This window comes from Budorcas taxicolor, chromosome 11 (assembly GCF_023091745.1).
Source record: "Budorcas taxicolor isolate Tak-1 chromosome 11, Takin1.1, whole genome shotgun sequence".
Lineage (NCBI taxonomy): Eukaryota > Metazoa > Chordata > Mammalia > Artiodactyla > Bovidae > Budorcas > Budorcas taxicolor.
In genome coordinates, this window is record NC_068920.1 from 34,871,268 (window position 1) to 34,895,255 (window position 23,988).

General features: G+C 46.8%; 1 protein-coding gene across 1 annotated transcript; it reads right to left on the minus strand.

The window, feature by feature from the left end:
- Positions 1-6,249: 6,249 nt before the first annotated feature.
- On the minus strand, positions 6,250-22,856 carry TMEM14A (transmembrane protein 14A). The gene is made up of 6 exons (XM_052649515.1): positions 22,781-22,856; positions 13,332-13,416; positions 11,920-12,004; positions 9,600-9,701; positions 8,238-8,325; positions 6,250-6,753 (listed from the first exon to the last, which is right to left on the minus strand). The coding sequence occupies exons 3-6, from the start codon at positions 11,987-11,989 to the stop codon at positions 6,714-6,716; spliced, it is 300 nt and encodes a 99-aa protein (XP_052505475.1). The 5' UTR covers positions 11,990-12,004; positions 13,332-13,416; positions 22,781-22,856; the 3' UTR covers positions 6,250-6,713.
- Positions 22,857-23,988: the final 1,132 nt, after the last annotated feature.

Below are 23,988 nucleotides of genomic sequence, written 5' to 3' on the forward strand. Positions count from 1 at the left end.
TCACCCAAGAACAGCAGAAGCAGGTGTCACAGCCACAGAGCTTCCTAAAGCCCTAGGATGCCAGACCCCAGGGAGTGCAAGTGCGCCACCTAGTGTTCAGCCATGGCATCCGCCGAACTCACTGCTCAGAGTAGGTGGGGCCTCTTCAGGTGAGAGCAATCTGCTTGCTGGAACAGAAAAATTGCTTTTTCTGAAGCCTGTGCTCTGGGACAACCCAGAAGGGTAGGGTGGGGAGGGAGGTGGGAGGGGGGTTCAGGATGGGGGTGGCGGGGAACACATGTATACCTGGGGCCGATTCATGTTGATGTACAGCAAAAACCATCACAATATTGTAATTATCCTCCAATTAAAATAAATAAATAAAAATTTTAAACAATCATAAATCCACATAAACTGCTCCCAAGAGAAACTAAAACTGCTGATGGAAGGCTAAGTTGGAGCGTTCTCCTCTTTTCCCCTTGGCACTTTTCTTATGCCCCTCATCTCTTCACCTTCTTCCATCAGTCCATCTATTCCATGTCCTTTTCCATCCTCCATTTCTATGATACAGATCAGAGTGATCCTTCCACAAGCCGAGAACCCCAAGAACTACTGGCAGCGACAGGAGCTAGAAGAGCGTCATGGAACGGATTCTTCCTCAGAGCTTTCAAAAGGAACCAACCTTGTCCACACCTTGATTTCAGGCCTCCAGAGGGAATGAATTTCTGTTGTTTAAAGCCACCCAGTGTGTGGTCATCTGTTGCAATGGCCACAGAAAGCTAACGCAACTACTTTGCAATAAACAAGAATGAATATACAACAACATGGTCGGATTTCAAAACGATACACTGAGTGGAAGAAACTACACCAAAAAAACAAAAAACAAACAAACAAAGAAACACACTTGTATGGTTCTATTTATATACAATTCTAGAACATGCAAACTAGTTTATCTTGACAAGAAAGTAACACATAGTAGGGGAGGAGCAGGGGGAAGCGAGTCCAAGGGCAAAGGACATACAGTGTTCACCATATTGACTATGATTCTTTCATGGGTGTATACCTGTCAACACTTGGACTTCCCTGGTAGCTCAGATGGTAAAGAATCTGCCTGCAAGGCAGGAGACCAGGGTTGGATCCCTGGGTCAGGAAGACCCCTGGGAGAAGGGAATGGCAACCCACTGCAGTATTTCTGCCTGGAGTATTTCATAGACAGAACAGCCTGGCAGGCTACAGTCCATGAGTCACAAAGAGTCGGACTCGACTGAGTTGACTAACACACACACGTATCCAACTGTACACTTAAATTACGTGCCATTTATTATAAAGCAATTAAACCCCCAAATATAATGCTAAGACTAAAGGAGGCAAGCAAAACCCCACAAACCTATCCTGTGATGGTCATTCTGGACAATTCCTCTCTTCCCCACCCAGGCTGCCTCTCTCTTCTGGGAAGTTGTTGTCTAATTACAGTCAGGCTTTGGTCTCCTGTCCTGCTCCCCTTAGCCATCTATATCTCCGCCCCTCAAAACCAACAACAACAAGCACTCCAAAACAAATCCAAAAAGTCCTCTTTCATCCCTGGCTGGTTTTCCCTTTGGTATTTCCTTCCCTTTCTGCTGTCACTTCCAAAACTCAAGTAGTCTTTGCATTGACTTGATGTCTCTCCAAAGTCTTGAGCTTAGGTTTCTTACTGAATGAGCTAATCACCATATTAGTTCTAATAGTTCAAAAGTCTTGCCTGGTATCTATCCTCTGATTTCTTTACTGCAAATCCAAGCCCCGTCTCCTCTTCTATCAGCAACCTTCTGCCAGACCCCCGCCCTCCATTACTCTAGCGTTCATGTTGTCCATACCGCTCATCTTAGTTTTGTGATTCACACGCCTTTCTTGCCAACATGCTGTCACACTCATCCCACCCAATCCTGCTTCATTTCAAAAGGTCACAATTTTCACAAAATAAATAACACATCATCAGTGACAGCCCTCCCCCATCTGGAACTCAGGCTTGTGAAGGCTCCAGAGAAGGCTCTGAAAAGGCTCCAGTGTCTGACGTTGGGCAGAAATGCAGTGTGTGGCAGGGCAACCTGGATGAGACCCAGGAGCGGCATGATAGGGATGTGAAGCAAATCAAACAGGGTCTGTCCCAGAGACGAGTTGCAGGGGGAGGAGAGGGCAGAGTTCTGCTTTATCTTTTCCTGCTCTAACAAAGTATAATTGACAAATAAAAGTGTACAATATTTTAAAAATGTTTGATATGCATCATGAAATGGTTGCCCCCATCAAATTAACACATCCATCATCACCTTACATATTTACTTTTAAAAAATACAATATAATGTTACCATGGAGAAGGAAATGGCAACCCACTCCAGTATTCTTGCCTGGAGAATTTCATGGACAGAGGAACCTGGCGGGCTACAGTCCATGGGGCTGCAGAGAGTCAGACACAACTGAGCAACTTACACACATGTTACCAACTAGGGTCACCATTATACATCAGATCCTCAGAACTTATTTATCCTATAACTGAAAGTTTGTATCCTTTGCCCAATGAGAGCTCTACTTTTATTTTTTTGTTGTTATTATGTATTTATTTATTGGGCTGTTCTGGGTCTTAGTTGTGGCGTGTGGGATCTAGTTCCCCGACCAGGAATCAAGCCCAGACCCCCTACACTGGGAACGTGGCATCTCAGCCACTGGACCACCAGGGAAGGCCAGAGAGCTCTACTTTAGGTGGGTGATGAGGGAAGGCCACTCTGGGGAAGTGACATTTAAACTGAGACACAATGTAAGAAAGAAGCAGACACGTAAGGAGTTGGGCAAGATAGTTCCAGATGGACACACCAGAACTTTCAAAGCCCTGGAGTGGAAAGCAGTGTCTGGCACCCCAAGCCAAAGGAGGCATGCCTGGAGGGTAGTAGGTGGCTTCCGGCATGAGAAAGAAAGAGTTAGTTGCTCAGTCATGTCCAGTTCTTTGCGACCCCGTGGGCTGTAGCCCGCCAGACTCCTTTATCCATTGAATTCCCCAGGCAAGAATACTGGAGTGGGTTTAGCCACATCCTTCTCCAGAGGGTCTTCCCGACCCAGGGACTGAACCCGGGCATCTTGCATTGCAGGCAGATTCTTTGCCATCTGAGCCGCTGGTGGAATGAGAAGGGGCGACAGATGGCAGATGACACGCTCCTTCAGTCCTGTCAAGGAACTTGGATCTTATTCTAAACGAAGTGAGAGTCCAATGTCTGGCTTTCTTCCATAAGCTTTTGCCAGATGATACAGTATTTTGGGAGGTATAATTTCACACTGTAGCTATTTGAAAGCATAGCTTGAACTGAAGAAGAAAAAACTCATCTGCTTCTGCAGCAAAAGAAAGGATGGAGAGAAAACTGAAAACCGGTCAGAGTGTGGATTTGCCAACTCAACTAGACTCGTTAGCTTTCTGGAGTTTCATGGATAAGTATGCTGGCATAATTTGTAAAACTTGTAAAATAAATGAATTGTAAATGTATTCAAAGGATGGGGGCCGAGAATTCCCTGGCAATCCAGTGGTTGAGATTCCACGCTTTCGTGCTTCCAATGCAGAGGACATGGGTTCAGTCTCTGTTGGGAACTAAGATCCCACATGCTGCAATGCGACAAAAAGAAATAAATAAATAACAGCATAAGAAAATGACTTTGATCTCAGGGGGTCATTAAGAACTTACTTAGCGAGCAGTTGTACCAAACTCTTTATATGATACCCAAACAAAAAGCACTTTTTATCACTGATTCTTTAAATGTTGAGCTGTGAATGAATGACTCAGTGTTTTTAAATAAGTGTCCAAAGTCTGTGGTAACTGGTTGTTGATACTGAGCTTATCCAAGGTGGTGTAAACAGTGATTTTAACAAAGGAAGGAAGGGAGGGAGGGAAGGAAAAAAGGGACACAATGCTTTTCTCATCCTTATCAGCCAAGTACTGTGTTTAACTGTGTCTCGAGAATGTTAAGAAACAGGCAACTGTTTCCTAATGTTAAGGAACAGTAAAAAAAATACTGCTTAATATAAAAAATAGCATTTAACTTGTCATTTCTTCTTCTGATGATCTAATTTTTTCAAATCGGGGAAGGGCCAAATCTGAGCTATGTAATGCTCTTCCTGGGTCTTCTGATTTCCTTATGGTTTTTATTTTCAGTGTTGGCACCATCTGAGCCAGCCAGGATTAGAAGAAAGTTCCTAGTCAATATTCACCTTCTGTGCCCAAATTTCCCTTACGATGTGAGTCACAGCAAATTTTCAGAAGTTGAATCATCATGCTCTAGCATATACAACTTTGCCAGAACAGCTGCACTTTATCTTTGGAGCCCCTGCAGATAGTAAGCCCTCACATAGTAAGCCTGTAAGCACATTGAAAAATTGAGAAAAACACATCATTTTTTTAAAACAAAGTTCTGCTGGGAAAACTTTTCTGTGTAATCTGGAGAAAGTCAATCTTAATATACCAGAAAACCCTTTTGACGGTATCTATTTGGACTTCTGATGGATCCCAGGATGTTTCATGGCCCCACCCAGACTGCACCCCTGGGCCTGGCGGGGTTCACAGCTGCCCTCTCCCCTCTTCCCCAGCTGCCCGCAAGGCCTAACAAGGTAACAAGAATGGCCCCATTGGAATTTTAGACTGGGCTCCACTCTGGGAGCTTCTGGAGGCTTGCCAAACCAGACAGCAAAAAATTAGCCTGCAGTTCCTGACATGAGAAATTTTAGGAGAAATTGAAATCAGGAACATATGCTTTTTTTTTTTTTTCCTGCAAGTCACACTTCATAAAAGTCACAAGTAATCTTTAAATTTAGGGGAAAATGCTTTGGGGGAAGCTTTGGTTTATTTTGGTTACCCCTATCTGTATTCTTGTATTTGTTATTAATTTTGGAACATGGCTTCCTCCTATCGAAGTAGTTAAATACAAATTAAACATTTGCTAAGACGTGAGTATCCAGAAGGTGGTGGGCTTGGAGAGAAGAGATCCCAGCCCTGGTCCTTCCCACCCTTTAGCTTAGGGACTTTAGGAAAATCACTTAATGTCTCTGGGCTTCCCAAGAATCAAACAAAGGATTGTAGAAGAGCACCAAGGTGATTATGTCAGCTTCTCCACCCGCCCTTTTTTTTCTTTTGCTGGTGAAAATATGTGAGAAAGAGGGGGATCCCCACCACCAACTGTCTGAAATGAGAAGTTTGGGGACACAGAAGAAGAGGAGGTGGAGAGAAAGCCTGAATACTGGGCATCATGAGCAGACCCAGAGATAACTTATTTGGGGTTTTCTTAGAAAACTTACTGAAATACAGTTAATTTACAATGTTGTGTTAGTTTCAGGTATACAGCAAAGTTATTCAGTTATCATCTTTTTTTAGATTATTTTCCATCACAGGTTATTACAAAATACTGAATAGAGTCCCCTGTGCTATACAGTAGGTATTTGTTGGTTACCTATTTTATATATAGTAGTGTGAAAGAGAACTTATTTTGTGAAAACAAAGAGGAGAGGGGAGAAAACAAGAGATGCCCTTACACACACTCCACTCTCACACAGGATTCTTTTTAAACATAATTAAGCGCCCAGTTTCTACCTTGCGAATGCCGTGTTTCTACTCATTAAGACATAGATAGCCACAGGAAAAATGCACATCTATTAAACACCTGCTCAATCTGAGAAAAAAGGCCGGTAAGGAGGACAAATGTTTTTAGCTTATCCATATTTTCTGATTTGTCTACAATGAGTTTCTATAACATACAATAATATTGAAAATATTTTGTAAGTGAATAAGGGGAAGACAGATTTTTTTTTCATCTTTGCATCTGTCTTGTCTTCTGAAAATGGCAGGATTCCCTGGAAATAGAGATGTTCTTTCTGTTGGTTTTGAGAATGGTAGTTAATTAATTGTAGTTGATCTTCACGGTATAGAATGAGGGTGATCTGATGCCCTCAGTGGTTTAACACTATTTAACATAAAATATTAAGGAATGACAATCAGGGAGCCACGTATCAGTATATTTTCTTAATATTTTTTATTATTCCAAATTGTAAACATTTAAACTTTTATTTATTTTCTGTTATTATAAAGGGAGTAGAATAGAATCCTTAAAAAATACTATTAAAGATGATGAGGATATAGAAAAGACTTTAAAATGAGAGAAACAGGCTTAAAACAGGTCTTTTATTTGAACACTGAATACATTCTATTTGTACAGAGTGTGCTGGAGATGAAGTTTATCAAAGGAAAAAAAAACACTGGCAGAAATACAATTAAAATGGGAAAAAAAATCGAATATAACACAAATGACAAATAGATACAAGAGCATTCTATGAAGCCCACTTAGGGCATTCCATCATCTGATAAGTTATAGTTTATAGTTTAAACTTACTCCAGACATGAGTATTTGGAACCACCATCTATAAAACATGACATAGAAAATCAAAGAGTACATCACAATTTATGATGTACATCACAATTTCATTAAAATATCTTTAATGAAATCAGAATCTAACAATTAGAAAACAGTTAAACTATTTATTAAAAAAAAAAAAAATCCTTCAAACTAGTGTCCATATTAGAGGCGACTGTGTTTCTTGAGTAGTTTCCAACATAAAATAAGACCACACTGAACATTCCATACTGGAATTTATCTTTTCGGTACAAACAGTAGGCTTCTGGCCGTTAGAGCAGAAAGACTCAGATTTAGTTTTCACTTTCTCTGGATTCTCAAAGCAGCAGTAACTGAAGTCTCAGGATCATCAAGAGGCTGGATTAAAACGAAAGACAGGCAAGGGGAGGTGACTCAGGAGGTGAGAGAAGGCTCACGTGCCCACCTAACCTGTGTGGTACTGGACCCTGGCTTCCAGGGTGCGGCTCTGCTGCTACTCCCTGGGCCAGAGATGCTCTCAGGATCCCTGTACTTGAACTTCCCAGATGTGACTGAACTGGCCACTTAAAAAATGTTCACTAAGTGAAGGAGAAAAATCAGAATGTAATGTTCTGAAAATCTGGGCTGAACTTTCATAAGAGAACGGTTAGGAAACAAAATTTTCAATAGATAGTTAAGGCAAGGAGCTTGAAAAACTCATCAAGGGGCAATTTTGTGTTATTATTACAATCTCAGCTACTTTCCAAGCTTGAAGTCGTGTCTTTTTAACCTATAAACTCTACTTTGACTTTCCACTATCAAGTATCATCATTGGAACAGGACTCTCATTAGAAATCAGGCCTGTATAATCACACTTTTGTTCCCAAATCATAAACATTATATCCAGTCACGCTAGAAAATTCTATTGAAAAGTAGAAAGCAGAAAATTTCTCATTCCATTACTAACATGAAGTATTTGAAGTATTTCCTTCCTATCTTGTTTTTCTATACACAGACTTTCAAAAAATTGAGATCACACTATATTTGGTTGTTTATTCTGTTTTCATCTCCTATTTCGTCATTAATATTTTCAAACAATCACTAAATGGTTTTTGAAAACATGAGATGCAATGCTTGCTCAATAATCCACTAAGTGGAAAAACAATTATTGAACCATTTCTTTACTGGTGAATTTTCAAGCTGCTTCTAATTTTTCAGCTCATCATATCTTCAACTAGACACAGAGTTGTAATAGACATCAGTCTTTGTATATATCTCATTATTTTTTTAGCATAAATTGCCAAAAGTGAAAACCTACATCAAAGAAAATGAACACATTGACAGCTTTCAATATATAAAGGCAGCTTCCAAGAAGAATTTAAAATGTTATGCACAAATTTTTACTTGGGAATGTGCTTAATCTCATGGAAAGAATTACTGAGATTAAGAGAAATGTGAAGCTCCCTATTTATCTTTTTTAAAAATATTAAGTTTTCTCCCTTAAAAACTCAAAATAACTGTGAGAGACTGTTACTGTCAAACCCTGTAAGAGAGATATCAGATTTAAATGAATACACTTACTGCCTCAGACAGGTAAATCATGAGAAAAAATGAGGCTCATTTTAATTCTTTATTCTGAAAAAGGTATAATTGTGTACATGTGATCAGATACTATAGCAACACTAAGTATATTTGATAAAAAACATTCTCAGGCACATAAATGTCAGCAATTGATTGACTGGATGATGTTTTAAGGTTTTATAGTCATGCTAACTGTAATAAAAATTACTTTGACCTTTCAAGTTAAAACTGACTTTTGCCCAAAATTCAGCACTTCAAAATGACAGCAGAGGAAAGAATAGATCAAAATAGATTTTTCTTACCTTAAACCTGCAACCAGTCCAGCTGGCATGCTTTTCTTGGACCTCTTAAATCTCACCCCCATCATGGTGGTCAGGAAGAAAGCTGTAACTAAAAAACAGACCAGTGCATGAACCAGGGCCTCAAACATGTTATCAGTGCTTGCTTGTGAAACAGATGGATTTGATTTCAGCTTTTTAATATAACAATGATTATGTGTTGGTACTGAGTTGCTATGTTCTTGAAAAGATAAAGTGTTCTGTCAAAATACTTTATAAATTAGCTAATCAAAAAGGTTTCTGAGTAAACAAGCATGTTAAAATCCATTGCTGAAATATCTTGAAAAGAAAAAGTGTTTTTCTAAGTTAAATTTTTATTTATAGAACACTCCTGGGAAGGCCAGGACTGTATCTTTTCCAAGTTTCCTCAGGAATACTAGGCAGTATGCCTAGACTCACAGGAGACATCCAATAAATGGAAGGAAAAGAATCAGTTTCTAAAGTGAATCTTTAAAGTAAGACTGATTAATAAAATAATAGCAGGAAAAGGCTGGCTTTATTTCGTAGCATTCCATTTTCAAAAAAATGAAGGCTTGGAGACAAAATATATAACAACAGTCTAATAATAATACAAATTCAGAAGCACCATACCAGCTTTTTAGGAGCTGAACCACTATGATAAGAGATTATGTAAGAGACCAGGCCATTGATATCACAATTTAAGAACAACTTTAAAGGCAAAATCACTTGCTGATACACAAATCAACATGACTGGCAATAAGATATATTAACTGTTTAAGTGCATATGAATAAAATGCCCAATATATGTGTATCATTTTTTAAAATATTTATTTATTTGGCTGTGCCAGGTCTTAGTTGCAGCATGTGAGATCTAGTGCCCTGACCAGAAGTTCAGACCTACACTCCCTGCATTAGAAGGCAAAGTCTTAATCGTTGGACAGTCAGGGAAGCCCCAGCCTTGCTTTCCTAGGTTCAATCTTAAGGCAAAGTGGGATCTAAAAGCAGTTTGTAAATTCAATAAAACAATCCAAGATGGTCTCTTTTTAGATATTTTCACAGTAATAAAAAACTATGCTAACATGCATTTAGAAGGGTTAGCAAAAATTCAGACATAATTCCTCATTTTTTCTAATTTTATTTTCTCTTCCTAGTAACAAACTTTACAGAAATATTCTTCTGAGGCCTGGCAGCAACATCATTACTTTTGATCAGGTATGTGTAGAAAGGAACAAGAATAGTGTTCCATCTCCATACAAGCATTTTGCCACCTGCCAACTCACCAGTATTTTCTAGGACACCTGGGCTGGGTATTAAAAAGCTACCCCCAAGCTTTGATTCTGCATAACCAGGGGAAAAATGCCTTACACAGTGACAGCTTTACATCTCGCTTGTCATTGGAGACACGGTAAGCTCCATAGCCAGCCAAAAATCCAATGAAAAGACCAGCAATCAGAGACAGAACACCACCTGGAGGGGAAAAAAAAAAGTAAGGGTTCAGATAGAAAATCCACAAATGAAGACATGCCTTTATCACTTAATGTGTGATATATGCAACAAGTGGAAAAAAATGTGTTTCTTCTTGGGCACTGTAACTGGACAAGGCCAAATCATGTATCAGCTATCCATGGACAGTTTCTAAGAAATGACTGTTTCATGCAGAACCCCAAGTACACAGCAATGGGAGGGATGGGTGTGGAGTTAAAGCCTGCCTTGGAGTAGTGCTTCCAATGGCAACTGCATGATCTTAGACAATTATCTAACTTCTTTATGCCCGTCTTTTATTCTCCCTATTCTCTTTGCCTCTATTATTTCACTCTCAGGTTGTGACGATAAAAATAAGATAAATGATGTTTTCAACTCATGGAGGTAGAGGGGGTCCTACGCAAACCAAGCAGTGGGTCTGTCCTGAGTAATTAACAAAGCTTCCAGCCTCAATACATCAGGATTCAGGGGTGGATCAGGACCACAATGAGTAACAGGAAAAACTTGGTCACTGATTCAGCTAACCAGCTGCCAACCCATCCCCTTCCCCAGCCAGTACCCGCCCAGCGTTGCCCCGGGCACGCGGACAGACAGAGAGGACTTCCTCTGCCCCAGATAGGCAGCAAGAGGGTACACATCAGTGATACTGTGACCAACACACATAGTCCCCACTTCAAGGCACTCACTCTATTTAGAATCTATCAGATTGGAATCTCTAGGGTCAAGGCACCTCTGGGGTTTTTTTTTTGAGGAGAGGGATTTAAATGTATCATTTATTTTTATTGAAGTATAATTGATTTACAGTGTTGTGTTAGTTACTGATGTACAGCAAAGTGATTCAGTTACAAGGCATCTCTGTTTTTTAAAACATCTACAGAAAATTCAGATTGCAGCAGGGTTAAGAACCATTACAGCAATGCACACACACACACACCCATCCAGAAACCGAAGCCACGTGCACTAGGTTCCAGCTTAATTCTTCAGGCAACAAGTGGAAGCAGCTGTCTTATAACTAAAGTAACCCTCTCCTGCCACACCCTCCAGCAACACCAACACACACACACACACGCACACACGCGCGCGCATGTGCGAGCGCGCTCTCTCTTTTTCCTACACCTCAGAGAAAAAATCACGTCACTAGCACCCCACTTCAGTACTCTTGTCTGGAAAATCCCATGGACGGAGGGGCCTGGTGGGCTGCAGTCCATGGGGTCGCTAGGAGTAGGACACGACTGAGCAACTTCACTTTCACTTTCATGCACTGGAGAAGGAAATGGCATCCCACTCCAGTATTCTTGCCTGGAGAATCCTAGGGACGGGGGAGCCTGGTGGGCTGCCATCTATGGGGTCGCACAGAGTCAGACATGACTGAAGCAACTTAGCAGCAGCAGCAGCAGCAGCAAAAAATCACTAAAAGAATTAACTTTCAAAACCATATAGACCTGAAATTCAAGTCCTCCAATGTCACTAATAAAACAGTCTTCAAAATATAACTTCATTTTATGAATTTCTAAAAAAATAAGAAAGAGAATTGTGGGGCACTGTGACTATATAAATGCATTTACCTTAAAACAAACTAAAATAGAAAACTTGGCCTTTCATTTTTTCTCCATGAAAGTCTTTTATCAACTGCATGTTTTCTCCATCTTGGGACAGAGATGAAGAGACCACTTCAGATATTATACCTAAGTATTGAACAAATTTTCTGTTGCAACACACAACATCAACATAATTCATTTTGACACTTTTGCGACCCCATGGACTATATAGTCCATGGAATTCTCCAGGCCAGAAGAGTGGAGTGGGTAGCTGTTCCCTTCTCCAGGATATCTTCTCAACCCAGGGATCAAACCCAGGTCTCCCACATTACAGGCGGATTCTTTACCAGCCTGAGCCACAAGGGAAGCCCTTTTGACACTATGAGTATGTAACAAAAAAAAACAAACTCATCTGATAATAAGTGAGTAGCCCTGAGGAGGTTAAGTCAATTAATTATGCAACTGATATTAACAGATGAAGGGAGACCCAGACACCCAGGCTCTGTTCACCCAGCTGCAGGGAACCCCCCTACTTCCCCGAATCCTCTCACCACATGCTGGTCTCAGCCACCTGAGGACTTCATGTCCTATTTATAGACTCCTCAGATGATCCCAGCACAACCTCCCACCAGGTCCTTTTGATGAAAAATCTGGTTTGGCCTCACCTCTCCGCTTATATCCCAAAATGCTTCCGAATGTCACCAGGGCTGCATAACCAAAACCAATCAGGTCCATTGGCAAGGTTCAAGTCTAAAGCAAGGGGGAAGGGACATATTTTACAAGATAAAAAGAGTCTGGGGGAGAAAATGTATATAAAAATGATGTGCATTCCACAGAATTATATAAATTAATTTCTCTAGTTCACTAAGAAAAGCGCAGCTAGATCCTCCCCCTCTCCCAAGGGCACTCAGCCGCCGTCCCCGACAACCCTCATCACTCTCAAGATCACTCAGGGAGACACCTGAGGCTGATTTTCCTTTCCCGTCTGCCAAGACTTGCTGTCCTCTCAGTTGGGGACGCCTTTCCACCTCCCCAGCAAGACTTCTGCTCTGGTTAGCCTGGTCTCCTAGCGGGGCAGTGACCCTACCATGTTCACTTTGCATTCCCGTGCCTGGAACTTGCCCTCTTCTCCCGGACCTACATTCTCTAGGAACCATCTCCCTCTGAACCTACTTTCTTTCTCAGCCACACCCCTAACCTCCTTTAACCACGCCCCTTCCCAGCCACACCCCTAACCTCCTTAACCACGCCCTTCTCAGCCACACCCCCAGTCCCCTTAACCACGCCCCTTCTCAGCCACACCCCTAACCTCCTTAACCACTCCCACCTGCACAGTCCACCTGGTCTGGAGCGTCTGCTCTTCTAACTTCCTTGACCTTAACCCTATCTTGTAATTCTTTCCTTTTTGTACCCGCTCCTCTTCATATCTAAGAACAGGAAAGGGGTAACAAGGACGTGTGCTTGTTGACTGATTCCCTTTCAACGTGCTCTTTGCTTTGTTGTGAGACAGCTCCCCTGTGGTGGCAGAGACACCCACGCTTGGTCCATGGGAAACCACTGAAAGATGCAATGCAATGCAGCCCTGGCAGGAAGTTAACTGAGTGACCGCGAGATCCTGCAGGCCTCACAGAAGCAGCTGAAACACCCACGGGTGAAAAGTTCGAAGAAACTCCGCGGAAATCCTGCCTGGAATTCTCCAAGACGTAGGAGAGTGCTGGCTACAGGCTGGACACATGGCCTCTGGTCACTAGTGGCTGCTGGACCCTGGACCATGCCCCATCCCTAAAAGGCCAACTCCCCCAAAGTGAGGAGAATAGATGAGATAAGCTCTAGTTTGTTGGGGTTTTTTTTTAATTCTAAGATTCCTGGCGGTGACTGCACACATTTTACATCTGTATTTTCTCCCTGGGAAAATTAATTATCTTTGTATACACGAGGAATGGTATATGAGAATTTTTTGTATTTTCACAATTTTCTCACTGTTTGCCATTTAGGTTAACCTGGTCTTTAATTCTCTATAGCAACTGGTAACAAACTCGCCCAGAAGAATGGAAAAGTACAGTAAGCTAGCACTTACTGTGAGGAAGGGTCTGGGGTTGGGAGCCCAAGGCACAGGAGGGGATGGCGCTGAAAAGGAGGCAACGATGGAAAATTCTCAATGTCTGTGGGATGAAGAATTAAAACAGGATGGTTGTTGATGCCCAAGAAGTGGTCCAGTGGGGCTGAATATAGAAGAAGGACCTGTGTTCCAAAACCATGGTTAAATCATAATGAGGATGTCGTTCCTGAGCAGTTACCACGTGCCAGGCACCACTGCAAGGCCTTATATGTACCAGCTCATTTAATTATCACCACGACCCTAGGAGGTAAGTACTATCATTACCCACTTTGCAGATGAGGCGACTAAAGAACAGAAAAGGCAAGCAGCAGCCCCGAGGTCACACAGCAGAACCAAGATAGCAGACTCAGAGAAGTTTCATTCCTAATCAGCAGTACTTCCAAAAACTAAGTTAGGTGCCAAAAGAGTGAACGTGCAAGTGAGACTGAAGTTCCTGAAAGTTCTGAATTCTGGATTAAGCACTTCTTGGCCTCGCAGCTTAGCCCACCCTGCACTGGCTTCCACCTGGAGACCTATCACCCTCAGCCCTGTGAGCACCTCACATCCAGTCCTACTTCCTGTCTTTCTCTAGGAGCCCATCACATTCCACAGTGTATGCTTGGCTTCACCAATGTGTAATGTTAGGCACCTTCCTTAATCTCTTTGTATCTCAGTTTCTCCATCTGTAAAGCAGGGATAATAAAAATGCCTACCTCACAGTTGCTGTGGTGATGAAATGAGTTAATGCTGTAAGGCACTCAGAACCCATGCCTGGCACACACTGAGCACCCAACAAATATCAGCTGCTCAAATGATGATTCCTCCCTTTCACTCTTACACCCATTTTTAAGCTTGATGTGAACAAGGGCAATACTACATCAGCACAATGAGAAATCAACTGAGGCAGGGTGATTTATGATGCAGGCATTCATAGACTCAAACCATAATATTACCGATATAACTTGCATGTATACTCAATTACATCAACGACTGTCTCTTGGGTGCCTTCTATGTGCAGGAAGCAGGAAGAGATGGAAAGCCCCACTGATGGACTCGGCCCTGGTCTTCCAGGACTTCCAGCGCAGCACCGGGAAGGCCGCAGCTGCCTGAGGGAGCCCTCAGAGGAGAGGCACAGGCCCTATAACCAGGAGCTCCACCCTCCCAGGCTGGCAGCCTAAGCTTCATTCTGTGAGGAAGCAGGGACCCAGCTGGGGCCTTGAGGCGGGCAGCAGTAAAGCAAGGGAGGAGTCTGGCAAGGAAGGGTGTGTGCTAGGCAGAAGGGAGACACCTACCAAACCCTAGTGGTGTGAGACAGCATGGCATGGTTTTAAAATGGAGAGAAGTGCAAGGGGTGTGAAAAGAGCGGGCGCTGCTGTGTAAGGGCCAGACTACTCCTAGAAGCCCTGTAAAGGGAGTCTGGTAAAGATGGGCTGGGAGGCTGATGCAGTAAGCCAAGGAAGAGATGATGGTGGTCTGGCCTGGAGAAATGAGAGTGGAGTGAAGCGGACAGGTCAGGGGGTTGAGTCAACAAGCCCGGAGTGGGGGAGTTGGGGTGGGGGGAACAGGGATGGGATGAGTCTCTGGCTTGGACCACTAGTGGGGAGGAGAGCCTTGATGCTGTTTCCTGAGACAGGGAAACAACATATTCAGTCTAAGATGACCAACACACAGTCAGGAAACATTCTTACATATGGAGGTGAAGTTATGAGAGAGATCACTCATCATCAGGTGGTAACTTAGGACCCTAATTTTTTCCTTAAGTCAATCACCTGCTGTGGAAGGCTGGTTCCCTTCCCTCCTCTGAGCCTCCCAGTTTTTCCTCTGATCCTCTCTTGGGGCCCTAATGTAGAGTCACTTCCCTTGAGCTCTCTTCTCTGCACCAGTCAAGGTCCTTGAGGACTAAACTCAGGAATAACTTCTGCCTTAAGATACTCTGAAACCGACCTACCCTCGATATAGCTCTATTGCCAGGAAAAAGCCCTTCATATCCTTAGGGAGCCGAGTGTCGTTCTAAGCAGGCAAAAGAAATCTATTCTCAACTGTTGTAAGGGTTTACAGCAAAAATCCCAACCAAAGGCAATTCGCCTTGTCGCTCCTTTTCCGTTGCAGGACTGTTTGATTTGCTCAGAATCACACAGGAAAGCCAGAGGCTGCGTTAACAAGGCCGGGACGGGAATGAAGATGGTGTGCGCGTTGCATCACGTGCTCCCATCGCAAATGCAATGCCCAGCCCTTGGAAAGGCCAGAAAGCATCTTGGGTGCAATGCACCAAAACGACTTACTGCACAGCGCACAAAACTAGGTGACAGGGCCCTGCCTTGTCCCTAGCCCTCCGAAATTTGGAGAACCCACTAAGAGATCTCCCTAAGCTATTATATAAAAAGCATTTCCATATGCTGAGTATCAATAATTACCTACCTTTTGTAAGGTCGGACCCCGGGGGCCATGATGGGTCACCCCTCCTCTCCCTCCCACCGGCGAGAAGGTCCCTAACGGAAGGATCCTCCCAGATCCTGGGGATCAATGACAGCACACTTCGCCGGTTGCCATGATGAGCCGCCCCTCCTCTCCCCCGCTGGTGGGGGGAAGTCCCTACCCCCTAACGGAGGGAGCCTCCCGGATCCCGGGGACCAATAACAGCACACTTGACCGGCTAAAGCCGCCCCACTGGCCATCCCTTGCAGCGTGCATATATAAACAAACTTCTAACACGGTTGGGCGCGCGGACTTCCTCGACCTGCCCCGTTTGGGTCCGGGAACCCCACCCGGGAGCGCTTCCCCATTAAAGCCTGTGAGACACTCTTTTGGTGTCCTGGTCGTCTTTTACCTAACATTTGGCGCCCAACGTGGGGCCCGAGGCGAGGGCCCATCCCTCGACGAGTGGGATTTACGGCCCCCTCAGGTCTGGCCCGCACCAGACCAGGTCACCCCGTCACCCCTCCGGGACCATTGAACCATCTGGCAGGATACAGGGTAAGTTCCATCGGTCGGGCTCGGTGGGTTTTTGCTTCCATGGCAATTATGCCTAGGGTGTCCCGGTTCTGGTAAATCGAGGCCGCGTCTGGACCCCTCCTCCGCAAGCCAGGCTTGCTTCCTCGCCGCCTATCAATTTGGAGACATCCATCTTGGCTGAGTGGCCTTCTCACTGGGTTGACAGCCTGTTCGGGGACACCTGACCGGACCACTCCCAGCCCCGTTAACGACTGGTCCAGGACCTTCGTTTCATAGTCGCCATGGGGGCAGCTCCCTCCAAGCCCAACCGGCCCTGGTCTACACCACTAGAATGTTTACTTGCCAACCTCAGAACTCTGCATATCTCCGGAGAAATTCATTCCAAACGCTTAACCTTCCTTGTTCTGAGGCATGGCCCCAATATTCTTTAGATATGGCTCACAATGGCCGCCAACCGGAACTTTCGATTTAAACATCCTCCGTGACTTAGATAATTACTGCCAGAAGACAGGAAAATGGTCTGAGGTACCCTACGTACGGGCTTTCTGGCTGTTGCGCTCCCGTCCCACCCTATATACCCACTGTTCCCCTTCTGAAACTCTCCTATCACCCTTGCCAACTTCTCCCATGTCTTCCCCTCCTCCACCACCCTCACAGCCCAGCCCTCCTGTGACAAAGCCGCCTCTATATCCACCCCTCCCTTCATGCCCGGCTTCACTGACCTCCCCCACACCAACCTCCCCTTTATCGCCATCACCCACTCCCTCCATATCCAGCTCTCCTGTGACTATGCCTCCCACCGCCCCCTGACTCCGTCTCTCCATCCACCCCTTCCCCCTCATCGCCTCCTCCCCCCCGACTGTCCTCACAGCCCAGCTCTCCTGTGACTACGCCTCTCGCCACTCCCCTGGCTCCACCTCAATATCAGCCCCTTCCTCCATGCCCCGCCCCCCGCCTTTCTGACTCACCAGTCAGCTCACACACGGGGTCGCAGACCGCTCCCAATCTGCCGCCAGCTCCCCTCCTTCCTCTCCACCAGGTGGCCGGCCCAGAGGGTCTCACCCATGTCCACGTGCCCTTTTTACTCCAACATCTTGCCTGTATTCAACAGCGGCTAGGCTCCTACTCGGCCAACCCCTCTAACTACATCAAAAACTTTACCCAGCTGTCTTGGTCTTACGCCCTCACGTGGCAAGACATGTTTGTTATCCTGGGGTCCACTACTACCCCAGAGAAAAGAAAGGCCATTTGGGCCGCAGCAAGAGTGGTAGCAGACTGGAGACATGTAGCCAACCCAGCAGACCCAGCCCGGCCACCCGGAGCAGTTGCTATTCTAGACGTAGACCCAGAGTGGGACTATCAAGAGGGACAAAGAGGGAAGGCCAACATTCAATACATGATAGAATGCCTATTAGAGGGAATGGAGACCACCTCCCTTAAGGTAGTAAACCTACTTAAACTAGATGAAGTGACCCAGGGCCCCGATGAAAACCCAGCAGCCTTTCTTAACAGGCTGACAGAGGCTCTCACCACCTGTAACCGGATTGCCCCAGATTCTCCGGCAGGGGTTACTACCCTAGCCAACCATTTTATATCCCAGTCAGCTTCAGACATCAGAAAAAAAACTCTCCAAGGTTGAGGATGGGCCTCAGACCCCCCTCCGAGACCTGGTAAAAATGGCCTTTAAGGTTTACAATGGCCGGGAAGAAGCTACCGAAGCCAGCCGCAAGGCAAGGCTTAAACAAAAAGCCAAACTCCAGGCTAACCTCCTTGAGAGACACACCCAGGCACTGGTAGCAGCCCTGCGGCTGGCCACGGGACAGAGGGTGGGTCCCCAGAAGCCACCGCCGGGAGTCTGCTTCAAATGCAGTCATGAGGGCCACTGGGCCCGCCAATGCCCAAACCCCTGGCTCCCGACAAAGCCCTGCCCTCGTTACAAATAGCCGGGACATTGGGCGAGTGATTGTCCCCGGGCGACTCAGGCCCCGGCCTTACCGGGCCAAGGTCTGGGCCCCCAAAAGGACATTTCCTCCCCGCACCCCACCTAGGAACTTCTCTCCTTTGGTGAAGATTGATGGCACCCAGACTCGGGGACCCCCATGACCCAAGCCAAGCCCAGGGTAATGCTTCAAGTGTCGGGTAAGTCTATCAGTTTCTTGATGGATACGGGGGCTGCTTACTCGGTCCTTCCCTCCTTCAGGGACACCTTGCATCCTTCCCAGGTCTCGGTGGTGGGTATAGATGGCACATCTTCACAACCCTTGCAGACTGGGCCATAGCCCTGTCAGCTTGACCACTTCCTGTTCACACACTCTTTTCTGATAATCCCTTCATGCCCCCCTCCCCTGCTGGGGCGGGACATTTTAGCTAAACTTAGGGCCACCATTCACTTACCTCTTCCACTTTCCCAATCTCTCACCTTGCCCCTACTTCTCCTCTGCTCCCCTGAGGCCCCAATCGTCAACCCTACCATCTGGGACACTGAAATCCCTCTGGTAGCAACCCATCACACCCCCATCCTGATCAAACTACGTGATCCGTCCCACTTCCCAAGCCGCCCTCAATTCCCCATCTCTCAGACTCACCTACGCGGTCTTAAGCCAATCATAGTCTCTTAGGCCACGGCCTCCTGGTCCCCACGGCCTCGCCCTGCAATACTCCCATTCTCCCAGTACGGAAAGCTGCTGGTGGCTACTGACTGGTCCAGGACCTTCGACTGATAAACGAGGCCATGATCCCTGCCCATCCGATTGTCCCCAATCCCTATACCTTACTTTCTGACATCCCTAGCAGTACGACTCACTTTACTGTCATAGACCTCAAAGATGCCTTTTTTCACTATTCCCTTACACCCAGACTGCCAGTTCCTCTTTGCTTTCACATGGACCGACCCAGAAACCCGACAATCCTCCCAGCTAACATGGACAGTCCTTCCCCAAGGGTTTAGAGACAGCCCCCATTTTTTTGGCCAGGCTCTGGCCCGGCATCTGGCCACATGCCCTCTGGCCCCTAGTGTCCTCTTACAGTATGTGGATGACCTTCTGCTCTGCAGCCCCTCACAAGCTCTCTCTCAGACACATACCACTATTCTTCTTAACTTCCTTAGCGCTAAAGGATACCAAATATCTCAACAAAAGGCCCAACTCACCCAGACCTCTGTGACTTACCTAGGTCTAAAGATTACCCGAACAACCAAGGCTCTAACTACTGACAGACTCAGCCTTCTCCGAGACCTCTGCCCCCTTCCACTGGAGAACAAATCTTGTCCTTTTTGGGGTTAACAGGATTCTTCCGGCACTGGGTCCCCAACTATGCTTCACTGGCTAAACCCCTCTACACAGCCTCAAAAGACACCCCCACTGGACCTCTCTCTTCAGAAACAGAGGTCAAAAAAGCTTTATACAACCTCCGCTCAGCTTTGCTGTCCTCTTCCCCGCTCTTCCTGCCCAATCCCAATCTCCCCTATCACCTGTACACTGATGAAAAAGGGGGCATAGCCTTTGGAGCCCTCATACAGCCTGCAGGCCCTGAAATGCTGCCAGTGGCATTTATCTCCAAACAGTTAGACCCCACTGCCCGGGGATGGTTCCCCTGCCTACATGCCCTGGCAGCAGCAGCTTCTCTATAGGCAAATGCAAAAAAAAAAAAAAAAAACAACTAATTCTAGATCAACCCCTAACTATATTCTCACCACACTGCCTGGCCGACCTCCTGGCTTCCAAATTCCTTTCAGACCTTAGCGACTCTTGGCTCCAGCAATTCACCTTTACTAAGACACCCCTGCCTCCTGCCAGTGAGTGACACGCCCTGTCCAATGCTTGACTGGCCTCATCCGCTGTGGCTGTTGCCAATCACAACTTCGGCTATACTCTTTGCCATTGGACTGGCTGTCACGGCTACCCCCAGGACTGGCCGCCCACCCTCCGACTTTCACTGGCCCTTACTTACCTTATCATCTGTTCACTACTCCTGGGGTGCTATTCCTTTAGAACGGCCTGACCTGGCCATATGTCTCTAGCCTGCCTTGAGGATTTTATCTTGACCCTACTACAAGACCTCTGGCTGGCTACCCTGATTATTGACCATGACTCTTTCACCCAAGCAATTTCTGATCTGCACTTACAGGAGACCTTCCTCCTTTTCACAAAAGCTCCAATTGATTTTTTCTCCTTTATCACTCTCCTCCTAATATCATAGCTAAACATGCTCTTGTCACTATTCCTCCTGGCCATGATAACACCGATGGGACAACCTACGCCCTGCCCCCGGGGCTACACAGAACGAGACCACAAAAAACTGGGTTCACAGACTACACTTATGTCCACCGAGACTGTTATGCTCCACCTGCCCAGCCATGCTCTCATGGAGGTAAATGGTATTGGATGGCCAAGAGGCTTGGGGCAGCCAAATCAAGTTCAGCCTCTAACTGCCATAAAGCTGGAGGCAAAGATCTCTGTTTTACCATGCTAACTCACTATGGAATGACAGACGGGAAGGGGGCCCAAGATCAGAGGCGAAAACAAACCCAACATAAGGTCCAACAGGACCTCATAAAGTTAGCAACTGAAGCCTCTGATCCACACCATGAGCCCAACAACTCCTAGACCAGGTTCATCAGGCGCTCAAACCCCTGGATTTTTCATCCCAAATTTTCACCAGCATCAATGACACCTATCAGACCCTGACTGAAACCTCACCAAACCCCTCATGTTGGCTCTGTCCTCCCTTGAGACCCCGACCGTTCCTTGCCCAACCGATTCCCAGCAAATGGGTAGAGGCCCAAAATCTCACTCCAAATGCCACAAAAGTAACCTGGCCAATGGGGCCCTTGACCACCGAGGTACTGTATCTACCAGCCAATGCCTCTTGCGTTCTGGCCAACGACACCTCATTAACCACAGTGGCCTGTGATGGCTCAAGACGAGGCCCCCTATCCCCAAACCCGCCCAACTGGACTCAGCCTTGCACCCCGGTCTTCCTTACGCCCTATGTGATCATTCTGACACCACAGGTGGTGGAAGACCAGATCCAACCAACCCACTGCCTACGGAGGGCATTAGCTGCAGCTCCCCTGCTCCTCAGAGGAGGTTTATTCGCAGCCTTAGGACTGGGGGCAGGAGGATTGGGATCAGCCACGCACTTTTGCTATAAGCAGTCCACAGACCTCAATCGAGACCTGGACAAGGTGGCAGACTCCCTGATGGCATTACAGACCCAGATAACCTCTCTGGCAGCAGTGGCTCTCCAAAATCGAAGGGCCCTAGACCTGCTAAGGGCTGAAAAAGGGGGACCTGCCAGTTCCTAGGGGAAGACTGTTGTTTTCTTTTCATTAATGCCTCGGGGATAGTTCAGAACAAGGTCCGAGAGCTGAGAGAAAGCATCAGACTTAGAAAGGCCGAGTTGGGCGGTTCCGACTTTTCCGGATGGTGGAAGTCATCTTGGGCAAAATGGCTTCTCCCACTTGTCAGACCCCTCACAGCCTTGCTCCTCATCCTGTTGATAGGACCTTGTGTTTCTCAGATCATCCTCCAGAGGGTCAGGGACCTGACCCAGATGGCTACTGGACAGATGTTGATGGTGGCCGCATACTCCTAACTCCCGTCCAGAGACCCTGAGGCCCCCTAAAGGTCACCGGGATCCAGCCACGACCCTCAGCCCCAACGACGCCCCAGTTCAGCAGGAAGTAGCCAGAAACGATAACGGCGCCCCTTATCCTATCAAAAGGGTCAGAATGTAAGGTCGACCCAGGGGGCCATGATGGGCCGCCCCTCCTCTCCCTCCCGCCGGCGAGAAGGTCCCTAACGGAAGGATCCTCCCAGATCCCAGGGACCAATGACAGCACACTTCGCCGGTTGCCAAGATGAGCCGCCCCTCCTCTCCCCCGCCGGCGGGGAGAAGTCCCTACGCCCTAACGGATCCCGGGGACCAATAACAGCACACTTCGCCGGCTAAAGCCGCCCCACCGGCCATCCCTCGCAACGTGCATATATAAACAAACTTCTAACACGGTCGGGGCGCGCGGACTTCCTCGACCTGCCCCGTTCGGTCCGGGAACCCCGCCCGGGAGCGCTTCGCCATTAAAGCCTGTTACACTCTTTTGGTGTCCTGGTCGTCTTTTACCTAACACCTTTGAACTCTTCGGGGCTTGAAAGACATTTTCGAGTGAAGTCTGGGTATTGCTGGGAAGGTCTGAAACCTTACCAAGCATTTCTGCGATGATCCAAGGGCCCCACCCCTTTCTCCATCTCTCCCTAGCTCCGAGAAAGGAGGGAGGACAGGTAGGAGATTCAGGACCTCGGAAGGAAGAAATTCGGGGACTTCCCAGAAAAAGGAGAGAAGCGATCCCCGGAAGAAGAGACTCCATCCCCTGCAAAATCTTCCCAAGTTTCTCGGCATCGTTATCTGCCAATTTCTGCATCTTTGCATGAACATTACGGGCAGAAAGATCTCGAGGTACAGCCAGATGTACAGCTCACCTGCAGCCCCAAGCTCTCCCCGCGGCTGAAAAAAAAAAGGTGGGAGCCATCTACGGGAAAACTTCGTACCTGGAACCGAGAAGCTAACCTTGCCACCAGCGCCTTCCCACTCCGAGAGCTCACCTCCCAGCAGTGGGCGGGGCTGCTGGTTCCGGGAAGCACCGGCCCCGCCCCCCCGCATGCGCATGCGCATGCGCAGCATCCCTTCTTCCGCAGCTCGGTCCTACCCGGCCGGTGCCCTCCCGGTGCAGCGAAGGTTGTTACTTGGCTGTACCACCTGCAGTGCCGGCGCTGTAGCATCTCAGGCGGCGGCCACACCTGGTCACTCGCTCGGGACCCGGTGACTCGCTCGGGACCCGGCCACTCGCTCCGGCGGCACGGCTTTCGGGCCTGGCCCTGATCCTGGGACTGGAGTCTCCTGCCCCCTGCCGGACTGAGCGAGACTGGGCGTGAATCTGGGTGTAACGGGGATTCCAGATGGCAAAAGATTTTTAACCAGTGTAGAGGTTCCTTCACTTAAGGAGCGTTTGTGGGCCTCTCCAGCAGGCCTTTTACGTACTCTCTAGCAGATTGACCCTATTTTCAGCAGAGGGAGCTAAGGTTCGGAGAGGCGAAGGAGTTTTCCACAGACTCAACTCCTAAGTGGGATGCAAAGGTTAGAGCGCGAGTTTGTCTGGTTTCAAAGCCCGAGCAACCTTCATTACATCGTACCATCTACGACGTTATCTAGATGTGGTGCGGAGACCAGCATCCTGGTAAAACCCAGGATTTGCCGGGCTTAAGTACCTGAAGGGACCAGGTACAGACTGCCAGAACTGAAAGGCACTAAATCGTGTCTAATCCCAGGGATAAACCTGTGAATCCTGCCTCCAGGCTACAACTTCTCATCTCACTCCAGTTTTGCCTTCCAGGCCACTGCCAGTAGCTCCAACCCTCTTCCTTATATAATAGCTTTTCAGATTTGAAGACAGCTGTCATCTAGGCTATCACTCTGTCATGTCCCCATGGACTGTAGCCCGCCAGGTGCCTCTGTCCATGGAATTCTCCAGGCTAGAATACTGGAGTGGGTCGCCATTCCCGTCTCCAGGGAATCTTCCCAACCCAGGGATCGAACCCAAGTCACCTGCTTTGCAGGCAGATTCTTTACCATCTAAGCCACCAGGAAAGCATCATCTAGGGTTCATCAAGCAGCTCTAGGGGTGCCGTGG